This window comes from Xiphophorus maculatus, chromosome 23, assembly GCF_002775205.1.
Source record: "Xiphophorus maculatus strain JP 163 A chromosome 23, X_maculatus-5.0-male, whole genome shotgun sequence".
NCBI classification, from domain to species: Eukaryota; Metazoa; Chordata; class Actinopteri; order Cyprinodontiformes; family Poeciliidae; genus Xiphophorus; species Xiphophorus maculatus.
In genome coordinates, this window is record NC_036465.1 from 8,559,497 (window position 1) to 8,572,042 (window position 12,546).

Consider the following 12,546-nt stretch of genomic DNA (forward strand, 5'->3'; position numbering starts at 1 on the left):
TAGCCCCGGTTTTATACCCGGAGCGCCGGCTGGAAAAAATAAAACAAATCAAGCCCCGCCCCCTTTCATTTCTCCTCACAGCCAATTGGAGTGCTGGGAGAATGTGGGCGGAGCTTAGTAGCTTCTGATCCGCGGCTGACCAATCAGAGAGGAGATTAGCGCCGTCAGTTAGCCGTGTTTGTGCCTCTGTTATCCGCTGCCTGGTTACGTCTCTCTCCGTGCTGCCAGGCCGTTACAATCTGAAGACACCTAAATAATACTCGTCTGTCAGGTTAGACTAGCGGGAAGCACTGAAAGGTTTTAATTACATCAGATTAATCCAGTTTTAGAATATCCCCCCCTCTCGGTTATTCGCTCTTATCTCCGCATTGGGAGCTTTACCCAACACTGCCCCCTGTTGGCTGAGCCACGTAGCTTCAACATTAACCCCCCATGAACTGATAAAACTCCCTAATTTAAATTAATAGGTCACAATCTGTAACTCACTTAACACAGGTTAAAATATACATCTATTCCACCTGCTAGAGGAAACGCTGGTCTTACCTGAAGGCTTTAGACCGTAACGGCTCCAGAAACCCATTACGGTTGACAGGCCTGACTTTATTAAAGTCCCAGCAGCAGCAGCAGCAACTCAGGTGTGTTTAATTACATTAATTAATAATCAGGTGTGGCATAGTGCAGCTCTGGGCCTGTCTGGAACAGAATAACACTCAACTATGAACCAAGTGTGGGTTTTTTGTTTTTTACCTGCCATTACATTTACATCTAAAAAGTTTTAAAATGTGTTTTTTTTTTTTGTTTTACTCGTATGCTTTATGTGTTCAGTCAATATTAGGTAGAAAGATCCAAACTACAAACTAAAATTTTGAGCAGTTTTTGCCATTTGGAAAATATAGAAAAAACGCAGTCAATTATTATAATAAAAGTAAAAATGTAAATAATCGAAAATCTTTATTTCAAGACAAAAGGTAGTCCATACCATTTAGAAATAAATACAATACATTTTTTTTATTTTATTTTTTACAAATCCTCTAGTTAAACTAATGAAGTCCTAAACCTTAAATTGTAATACACATTTATACTTTGATTCTTAATAATTTAATAAAATGTATTTTTTTTATTCAACCTTTATTTTACCAGAAAAAACGATTTGAGATTAAAAACTTATATTTCAAAGGAGTCCTGGCAAAGAGGCAGCATAAATTATTACTATATTATATTGAATTATTATTTATAATAATAATAATAATTACATTTTGTTTCCAGGAGTAAAATGGGCAAAAAGGATGGTTTAGCAAGAAATATAACAGAGAAACAAGGGAAATATAAGTAATAAAATATACAGCAGAAATATGAAAAAGTACAAATACAGCAGCAGAATTTATACTACATGATTATGTAAAATAGTTATATTTCACACATAGTTATAACTCTATATTGATTATGTAGTTATAATCAATAAATAGTGGCCAATATCATTTAAAGTTCTTCATTTCAGCAATTAATTTGTGTTTATTAGTGTTAATTTTCAACATTCTGACTCACAGCTGGTGAAAACCCAAATTTCAGTTCCTCAGGAGATTTTAAGATGATATAAATTACAATATAGAAACACTCCATCTGAGTTAGGTGTCCAGCAGACAGTCACTGATACGCTCCACAAGGATAGTTGAAAGGTCAAGTTACAGCTAAGGTAGCTGGCTGTTCAGAGAACGTTGTTTCCAAGAATATTGTTGGAAAGTTAGGTGGAAGGAAGAATGTGGTAGAAAGGGTTTCACACAATACAGGGATAGTTGAGAGGACTGTACATGAGATTAAATAAATGAAATAATTTCAGCAATATCCTACTACACTGACATGTTTCAGCTGTTAAATGGTTAATAAGAACAACTTTATTTGCACAACAGCCTCTGGATCTTTTATTTTGCAAATATCCACCAACTCCTAGGTATCTGCAGGTTCAGCTACGTGCGTCTGAGACCGAGTTTGTTTTGCCAACATGGAAGCAGTAAAGTCAAAAGAACATGAAATGCAGGTTCAAAATACCAAAATGTTTACTAATATTTGACAAAAACACTCGAACTAATAAAGTATAAATTAAAATAGCCGAATTTTAGTTCTGGTTGTGCATCAATTTAATTTGACCAGCTCCTCTCCTGTCTCTGCAAAAACTAAAATAAATAAGTCTGTCTTTAAATGATGGATATAAATGTTTGCAAGACAGAAACATTTAAAGTATCTTTGCTGTTTTCTGCCGGTCTAGAGTCTCTGCTCACGTTGAATCTGGTGTTTATTTTTCCAGCAAACACAGAGGGGAATCTCCAATGTACTGAGCAGCTGAAAGTAAACATGGCAGTAAACACAGACACTGGGAGTTCCCTTATTTCATGACAAGGTCAGAATATGTTTCACTAGAAATAAAGGTAATTTAATATTCACAAAAACAATGTTTTATTTTAAAAAAAGCAAATTTTTCAATAGCATTCTGAGCATTTTTGAGTTTTAAACCTTGAAAACACAACCAAAGCTTTAATTGGCAGGGTTTTGATGCGATGTTTTGGCTTATTATAACTTATTTTTCTCTAATAAAATTAGTGTTTTAACTCCTCAAATGAGAACAAATTACGTCACACAGCATTTCTGCAAGTCGGCCCTGAATGTTTTAGATGTTTCTGTGCTGTAACACAGCCGACTCAGATGAGGTGATGAAGCAGAGAAACAGCTAAAACAAGCAGGACTTATTTCGTCCAAATTTAAATGTTCTCCAAAATCACCTTTATTCCCCAAGTTTGTGGACAAAAACAAGAAATTAAGACTTTAATTCCACTCACAATTAAGACTAGGGGTGGATGATACGTACTTAGAATATTATCAGTGTGTTGTGGTACTTTGTAATTTATTATACAAGTGATAAAAAAACTACTTTTTTAGTAACGCCAAGTATTCATAACACCACAAACAAATGGAATAAGATTCTTATTTCTTATTTGAAGTTAGAATCTTTAGGACACCAAATACAAAAAGAAGCAGGATTTATATCACTAAACAACACATTTAACCATATTTTTAATTTACCAATATTCTTTGATGTTCTTGTGGAAAACTAACAACTTATTCATTATTGTGACAATGATGAATAATTTTCACAAAATGCAATTAATGATACGCTCCTACCTCTAATAAAGACATTTAAAATATGAATGAAAGAAGCAAATAAAGTTTTTTTCTTGGGAATGTATGTATAAAAAGTGTTTTTAATAATAGAGACAGGTTGAGTTGGTAGAAATATTCAAGTTCTGCAACTAATGAGCTCAAACTTCAACTAAACACATTTAGTTTATATTATTTTGTGTTTTTATCACAATCTCAGGAGTAAACGGCTGTGCAGACACATCCAGAGACCGTCAAAGATACCAGATTTCATCTTTATTTTTTTTCACATGCATCCAAAGAACAACACCAACACTGAACACAGAGTCATTGGAGCGGCTGGATTGGCACATAATGGCTGCCGTTCATCAGTACTGGCCCACACACCGTCTCTCTTCCACATAATTCATCCAGAGCAGCGATCTCTGTCTCCCATTAGTTTCACATGTAAAGACACAAGTGGCGTTGAAGATTTTCTATACACTAGATCAAGCTTATTAGTGAAAAACAAGGCAGTTGAAGCACAGGAAACACAAATATTAAGTTAACTACATAATGACAGCTAAACTGGAGTGAGTAACAGAAGCTTGTAGGTCCCTTTGTTTTGGTCAGGTGTCATCCCTGTAACGCGTTCGCTCTGCTGGGTGAGACAGTAAAAGTAGAAGCTGTAAGTTTTGCTCCCTAAAAATGAAACTAACACATTTATACAACATTAAAATCTGAGCTCAGTTTGCACCTGCGGCTGCCCAGCCGTCACCTGCAAACAGAGACGACAAACAGATAAATGAGGGCAGCGTAGTCAAGAGAAAGAGGAAGTGAAGCCAGTAAAGCCGTACCTGTGACAGGTGACTGCTAGACCATCTCGTACTGGTTGTTGGTTATGTAGCGAGACAAGCAGCAGGCCAGGAAAATCCCAATGACCTGAGGGGAAAAAAACCCCATTTATCTGGCTCCTGCAGCTCATATTAAACTGAATGCTTCAGATCCGTAACTTTCACAGAGACCCAAGTTAATATTATAACCTGCTGTGTTCTTGGACCAACGTTGAACTTTAACCCTGCTGTAAATTTACAACCAGATGAGCGACTGTCAGCACATTTAAACTGATAACATCGCTACCGTTACTGGCCTAATTATTAACTAGGATGGAGCAAGAAAGCTTTAATTATTTTAATTAGTTTCAGTTCAAACCAGAACCATCAATTGATTAAAAAATGAAATCAGATTTATGACTATGCCTAGAAATGTTTAACTGTCTCAATCCAAACAAAACTGAAGAAGGCTTAAAGGAAGCCATTTTGTTATAAATGTTAGAAATGTTCCTCTCCATTCATTTCCTATGGAACTGGTTTGATGAGGTGACAGTCGCTTGTCCTCACCCAGTGAAAGGTTTTAAAATGTTTCAGTATTTGATCATTAATTAAAGACAATTAAATGAAAATTAAACTTTTCTGTATCCAATAATTATTTTCAGGGAACAGAATCTAAAATTTGATAATGGCACACTATTAAAAAGCTTATAATTTTATGAATTTCATACATCTGAATATTCAGCAAAGTCAGAACATCTGATTAACAGTCACAGATTTTAAGTTTGAATTTAGCTTCAATTATTACAAATGTGTTAACTGGTTTTAATTCATATTGAGAGCTTAATAGCTACAAGATAATCAAATTATATCTTTAAAAGGTGACTGTAATCCCAATCAAAGCTCTGATTCTCCTTGTTTCCGGCTGCTGGAAGTCAGATCAACGCAGCTCATTTAAAACTCATTTTACCTCAAATTTCCTCCCAGTTTGTGTTTTTAGCCATGAAACAATCTGAGATTAACGCCGTTTTGATCTGATTTCACTGTTTAAAATGGCTGATCAAAGAGCTGATTAGCATCTGAGGATGTAATCTCCATTAAAGGATCCTTGATGAGGAAATACGCACAAGAAATGGCTGAGCTCGTTCTAGTCGCCTCGTTCTGGAACAATGCTGAGAAAGCTGAAGCAGAAATGTGAAAACTGCCAGCATTTTAGTGTTTTTAATCCTCCCTAACGTGGGGTTTGGCGCCCAAACTGCTTCATTTAGACAACATTTCTCCTGTTCTGCCTCAGTTTGGGTTCTACTATTAAAGCTGAAACTGAAAAGGAAAAGTTGTAAAAATGATCCAACTGCGTCGTTCTCACACACTGCTGAGTCAGAGAATTTTTTAAAGAAAAAAAAAAAACAAAACAAATATCAGTTTTTTTTAAAAACATGCTCCAGGTGTTGTTCAATAAAAGACAAGTACAATCTTTTAGTCGCCTCGTTCAATAGAAATAAACTTTGAACACTCACTGATCAGCAGCCTGCAGAGCCAGGCAATCTGAACATGTTGCACTTAAAACAGGTTCAACTTGAACACTTAATTATGTGACAGTTGTTCCCTTAAATACTGTATATAAAGGAAATCAGGAAGCTTTCACCCCAGAGGCTAATTGTATGAGACATTTCAGTTTCAGGAGTTTTTCTGTTTTTTTTTAAGGTCTGGATATTCAGGTTTTGTGGCCACTAATGAAAATATTTTTAATTAAAACCCCTTACTAATGTTACCTAAGGATGACTGTGGAAGGAAAATGATCATTACTGCTACGTACGGCTTTGATCTCACATTTGGGGAAACAAAAAGCTTGACATTGTTTAACATGAGGGAGAAAAAGCAACCAACCTGGAAGAAAGCAATCCCAAAGGAGACTCCAGCAATAATTCCTAGGTTGGATTCCAACACGCTGGTCACCAGTGAAAAGCAGCCCTGACAAAAAGAAAAACAGACAGAATAAATTGAAAGCTTCCAGTAAACCTCATGACTGCAGCTGGTGTAACTCACCTGAGGGAACACGAGTGTGCTAGCTTTTCCCGGGTCTCTCAGGTTCTCTTCAGTGCAGTTGTCGCTGCTTTTACAGCAGCTCATAGGAATCCCGTGAAATTTGGAGTATTCCGTTTTTCCCCAGTCAGAGGAATTCGTCATGCCGCAGCAATGCAGCTGGAAAAAGAAGAAAAAAAAAACCTTTATGCACCAGAATCTGATCCTAAAGGAAATCCCTAGTGCTGCAGTTACCAGGTAATCAAAATTGTACTGCATTTTTAAATTAATGTTTTTTTAACAGATGTGACTTGTTTTTATTTTAACCGTTTACTGTAATTCACTCTGCCTTTGGCTATACATTGAAATCTGTCACAAATGACGGGTCATCTTCTGGTTCTGCTCTGCATCCCCAGAACCAAGTATGGACAAGCAGCATTCAGCTTCTATGCACCACAAATCTGGAACAAACTTCCAGAAAACTGAAGAACAGCAGAAACACCCAGTTCCTTTAAAGGTAGACTAATAGCCCAGCTATTCAGAGCTGCTTTATAATAAATAAAACACTTTAATAAATGAAACACTAACCAACATCTTAATGTGTAACGACTGTAATGTTTCAGTTGTTGACTTTGTATTCTGACTTTATATTTTTCTGATGTGAAGCATATTGAAAAGCTCGTTTCTGAAATATGTGTTAAACTTGACTTGATGTTATCCATGTTAACTGTAATCTTATAATCTCTTCCATCAATCTGCTAATGGTCTACAGATGACAATTAGCCTCTTTGGCTAAATCCAGCATGCATGCATGATATTTTAGTGTTCGTTAATTTGCATTATCTCCTTCATGAAATAAATAAAAATTCAACGTTTGAGGCGTAGCACCAACCTTTTTCTGGAGGGCGTCGACTGCTTTGCTCTTGTTGTCTTTGCCGTCGTACGTTTGAACTGCGCCCTCGTAAGCCTTGCTGATTTTATCCTTGATCTGATGGATTTAAAACATGTTAAGCAGTTTCACAGCTGAACACAAACGACTCCACAGTTTCAGTGATTTACCTCGTGCCGGAAGATGAAACCTGAAACTCCTGCTATCAGCTCGGCCAGGAAGACCAGGGTCAGAAACATGGCGTACTGAGAAGCAGAGGGGAACATGGGTAACCTGAGCACAGAGATCTGCAAAGGGAATGTTTTCCTTCCACTTCCTCGCTCACCAGTTTCAGCATCCATGGGCTTCCTCGGCATGTGGCGAAGCAGCCAAACAGCCCGAAAACAACAATGATGGCTCCGGTCCCGATCAGGACGTACGGTGCGTTGGTGCTGTCCTCAGAGATGAGGGAGAAGTAGGCCTCCAGGCTGACCTTTCCCCAGACCCCGACAGCCAGCAGGATCACACCTGTGAACTGAGCGAGACGCCGCCGCCATTTTAACGCGGTGAAAACAAAAATGCCAATGATTTTACCTGCAAAAGTCCAGCCATGTTTGGCATCTTGTTCTATTTTTATCAAATATTTTAAAGCTCTGGAATTATTCACAGTCAAAGCAAAGTAAATAAATAAAATAATGACATGATGGCGACTTCTTTTTCAGTGGAGATGCAATGACTTAGGGCTGTAATTAATTAACTGGAAAAAATTGGCTTTTCATTTAACCACCCAAGGATTTTATACAGTATACATTAGAAATATCTAAATAAACATTTTATTGCCTAAAATGCAACAACATAGCATTCAGTTAGTGTAAGCTTGATCATCTGTAGCAAAGGAAGATTCTGCATCTAACGATGCTTCTAACATGAAGTGAAAAGCTCAGCTCTTTCTGATCAATTTATCAATATAATATATGGCTTATCTGTTGATTATATTTTGGATTAACTAGTTATTCATTGGGCAGCAGAAGTTCACTTTTTTTCAGAATTTGAACCAAGTGAAGCTAAAAATGTCAATGAGTAGATCTGAATAGGACATACAGACAAAAGCTTTATCTAATTGCAAAATGTTTATATTTTTGTACATTTTTGACTTAATTACTGCTGCGAGTGTGTTGATCTTTCAGTGATAAGCCTTTTTTGAGTCTGTATACGCCAGTTAACGGTTAACCAATTACTAAATTAGTTAATTAATTCAATAATCAATTCATCATGATTTGTAGTTCGTGGAGGTTTTCACATATGCTGTAAATATATCATAGTTTGTTTTAAAATTACCTGGTTTTTTTCCATTACTTGATAGGCAATCAAGGAAAAAATTGCACCCTTCTTATCTTTATTAAACAGAATAATAATTATTTTCAGGTGACGGACGGGGTTTAAAATTTGAACATGGCACACTATTAGAAGTGTAGATTTATATGAATTTCAGACATCTGACAGAATATTGAGCCAGGTCAGAGCAGCTGTCTGATTAACATGCGGCGTTCTGTCTTTGCTCCACAAATGTGTTTTTTCTGAGCCACAAGCACAACCTGATTCATTTATGTCGACCGAGATGCTTATCCAGCCTGACAGGGACATGTTGGGTCCTTTTATTAATCGTAGAGAACAGAATCCAGGCTGGAAAAAACAAAAACTATTTCCAACATTGACTTCCTCTACCAAATCAACACCGTTCCCACGGGAACAAACGCAGCACAAAAACAGAAGCAGGATTGTATTTCTCAGAGCAGAAAGAAAAAGGATAAGGTCACCTGAACTGCAAGGTGTCTGATTAGAGCGGTGTGGGTCAGAAATAGACACACACACACCTGGGACCGGCGCTGACCTCCACCTGGGGTTCAATCAGCTAAATGTTTCCTTCTTTAAAGCGCCGAGTCGTTAGTGTGAGCGGCTGAAAACAGCCAGTAGCAATAAATGGCCAGATAAAAGCCCTGAAATCAGCCAGCAGACGCTACTTGTTTGATCTGCACAAAGATTAACACCGAGAGCAAAAACAGGCTCTGATTTTCCTACGCTTTTAGCCTTTCTTACAGTTATTTTTGGCCATAATGTTTTCAAACCAGCCTACTTTGACGATGGGAAAATATTCATGTTTATACCTTGTTCAGCTTCCACTAGCAAACAGAACCAGAATTTGTCTTTTTTTAAAAATTAAAACATGCAAACTTCCATAGTTAGCTGCATCATTATTTACAGAGGAAAAATGGAATCTTCCAGGGAGTCATTTCACTTTTTCACTCACTCACTTCTAATTATTACGCCCAAAGGTTTTAAGGTTAATGTTGCTAACTAACCTGTTCAAGCCTGAGGAAAAAAAAAAAAAGCATAAATCTTGATAACGCTGTAATCGAGTTTTAAAAATGGGTTAAGCTTCTTGTACTGAAATCCAGAGTCCTTTTTCCCTAATTTACAATTCTGATTTTTTTCCACCTGAGAAGATTTTAGAGCCCATCATAAAGACAAAACTCGTCTACTGTTATAAGCCTTAACAGAATGGAGGTCGTCCTTATCTCTTTAAGAGCAATCTGACTTTCTTCTATTTGTACACAGCATGACTTTGGCTGAGAATACAAAGTCCTGGACAGATGTTTGTACTGAATCTTAAGACTCGAGTCATCTTAAATAAAAAAGGAGCTGCACACACACACCCACACACACACCTGATCTTCATGGTTTTGATTGCAAATTTTCAGAATAAATTTTGATCTTAAAGGTTCATGACAAAACCAGTAAACATACTAAGTGCTATTCAACCTATAAGACTTGTGTAAATCAAGTAAACTTCTTACAATGTTTTAAGATGTTTCTAGAGAAGAAATATTCTGAAAATAAGCTCCTATCTGCATCTTGATGCTCAGAGTTATCCCATCTCTCATAGTGAGGCTATAGAAAAACAAAAAAAAAAAACATTTTGATATTTTGCAGCCAACTAATTAATGAACCAATTAATCAGCTACTTAACTAAACATGTAAAGCATATCTTATATCTTCAATCAAAAATCTGAAAACGCTTTAGCTTTGTTATTGTCAAACTATGTTATTTTGCCCATTTTACTTACATTTCCAACACAAAATGTCTCATTTTTTTACACTTAATTCCTTGCCTAAAAAAAGTCATGCTTGTTTTTGATATTATCTTTTAATTAGGTAAAAATAAATGATTATCAGTTTCATAAATAATTTATTTAGGGCAGCGCAAAGCATTAATGTGAGCAAGCTTCAAAATGAACAATTATTCTATTCTTAGTCAATGAAAGTTTGATTTATGATTTTACATATACGGTAAACTTCCTTTCCCATTTTTCTAATCTATACTATAGTGATGAACTGAAATAAAAACACCCTGCTCTTTCATTGGATTTATTTTAAACAACCAACAGCATATATTTGAGTCTGAAATTCACCTTTTAAAAAGGGGGGAATTACTTAGAGCTTGAATGCAGGTCTGATACTGTTTTAACTCACAATATAAAAAATTGATTTGCAGTTATCGATTATACAATGTATGCAACTCTGAACCCCGCAGTGAATTTCAGGCCCTGATTAGTTTATGTGTTCAGCTACCATCGTTTACTAAAAAAAAACAAAAAAAAAAACACCTAATTTGATAGTTTAATACATGTCGTTTTTTTATCCACCTGGAAACGTTAGCATCCATCATTTTTAAATACTGTAACTTTTACCCTAAATCTATCATCTCAGCATCATTTGAAGATTTTATTTTCAAATGCGCCACAAAAGATATTTTGGAAATTTGTTTTTCTATTTAATATTTTTATCATCTAAATTGATGTAAACTTTATGAAAAGATGAAGACGGCGTAGTTCACGAACAATTTCATGTAAAAACTGCAAACCCTTCAAGACTCGACTAGACTTATCCATTCTTTATCAAAATGTAAGAATATTTAAAAGTTAGGTTTCTATAGCAACCTCTGCGACCATATTACCCCAGATTAAGAAGATGATAATGGATGGAAACAGTAAATTCAGCATACATTTAAGGCAGATACTTCTACATGAAACAGGCTATAAACACAAAGAAGGAAGAATCTCTATAGAAATATTTTGTAGAGCATTGCAAAGGCATAATTTTAACTACTTCCTCAATTTAAACATTTTATTCCAACAGGACTGCCCACCATAAAACTGTGAACCAAGTATAGTTAGCCAACATTTTCAATACTTTGCCAAACATTCCTTTTCAGGGTGTATTTATATTTTATTCAGAGTTTTGTATTTTGGAGTTCAGTAAAAAATAAATGGCGTTAAATTGTTTCTGACACGAAGAGACCCGAGTCTGTATTCAGTTGATTATTCGAGTTCAGTGTTGCTGCTTCGCGTCGTGTGTGATTCAGCTGAGCGTTTGAACAATACGGAGATCATAATGTTTTATTTTAGTCGTGTTAAATCACATCAGCAGCATGCCTACGGCTCGTTTATTTCGGTTGTTAAAGGCTAATCGCGGTCGGTCGAGAGTTTTCCTCCCAACGGTCGGAAACGCAGAAGCTAACGGTCGCTTCGGTGTCTCCCCAACGGCCGAAGAGTTTCCAACAAGTGGCTGAACAAAACCGACTAAAACGTTTCATTCGACATGTTTGGCTCATGCAGTGATTTGTTTTTTTTTTTGTTTTTTTTACCCCCTCCGACTTTCTGTCATTAGCCTCGGTAGCCGCTTTGAGCCCCATTGTAGCTCCTTTATCCAGCCACTCACCCAGAAAATGAGGCTGTAAGAAATGAGGAAAGTCTTCAGGCAGGTAATCACTGGCTTCGTCTGAAGCCGCCGAGATGGAGGAGACATGCTGGAGTTTAGGTTCACGGCGAGAAAATAAGAGATAAAAAAAAAAGAAGGTTTCCCTTTCTGCTTCCCGACGCCGAGGTTGTGGGGAAAACTTTAAAGATTCAGCAAGAGGGGGGAAGTGTCGTCACTAAGCCAAGAATCACTTTCCTGAAGGAACAAGCGGCTTCTCCTACGTCAAGGTAGCAGCAGCCACCCATCAAAAAGGCCTCAAACAGGAAGTAGTTAACAAAATAAAAGCGCTGAACAAAGGAGGATTTTAAGGAAAGCTTGTTAGTGAAAATCTTATTGATCGTTATAAAAAATTAGAGCATCATTCGGATTTTTAAAGTAAATATATTATTTTTAAGATAAAAATGTTTATTACGCACATTATTTCTTGCACATTCCTTGGATTGTTAGTTTGACATTTTTAATTATTTGATTATTTCAAATAACTGCACAGTATTTCCTAACTTTTACTCTTGTACAGATTATTATTATAATTACTATGTTTGTTGTTAATGTTAATCTTGTTTATTATATATTTTTTAACCGTTTCAGAACTTTTAAAAAAATATCTAGTACTGTTGTTACACCAGAATTTCCTTGTTGCGACAATAACAACAATGTTTCAAGAATGTTTCTATTCCATTCTTTTATTCTAAATTTCAAGCATTATGTTGTGTTTATTTATTATTAAGAAGGACTAGAAATGTTACAGAATATGTTCGCCGGAAAGCTGAAGAAGCTGACTGTGTGTAGACGTCTGTATCCAAGCATATTATTTCAAAGTTTAGTGGATGGAAAAAGTGTGATAGAAAATTTGTACAAAAGCAAAAGCAGTAGCCTTTA

The 12,546-nt window shown here is 36.1% G+C and overlaps 1 protein-coding gene across 3 annotated transcripts; it reads right to left on the bottom strand.

Annotated features, from left to right (window-relative positions):
* Positions 1–3,406: 3,406 nt before the first annotated feature.
* Positions 3,407–11,869, bottom strand: tspan6 (tetraspanin 6). Of its 3 annotated transcripts, none has more exons than XM_023328712.1 (9): positions 11,629–11,869; positions 7,196–7,384; positions 7,041–7,115; positions 6,874–6,969; positions 6,006–6,161; positions 5,847–5,930; positions 3,987–4,071; positions 3,887–3,907; positions 3,407–3,787 (listed from the first exon to the last, which is right to left on the bottom strand). In XM_023328712.1, exons 1-7 carry the CDS (start codon positions 11,713–11,715, stop codon positions 4,003–4,005), a joined length of 756 nt encoding a protein of 251 aa, XP_023184480.1. In that variant the 5' UTR covers positions 11,716–11,869; the 3' UTR covers positions 3,407–3,787; positions 3,887–3,907; positions 3,987–4,002. The 3 variants fall into 3 exon arrangements, with proteins under 3 accessions (XP_023184480.1, XP_023184481.1, XP_005799573.1); XM_023328713.1 differs by having other exon boundaries at positions 3,407–3,790; XM_005799516.2 differs by having other exon boundaries at positions 3,407–3,907.
* Between the last annotated feature and the right edge of the window lie 677 nt (positions 11,870–12,546).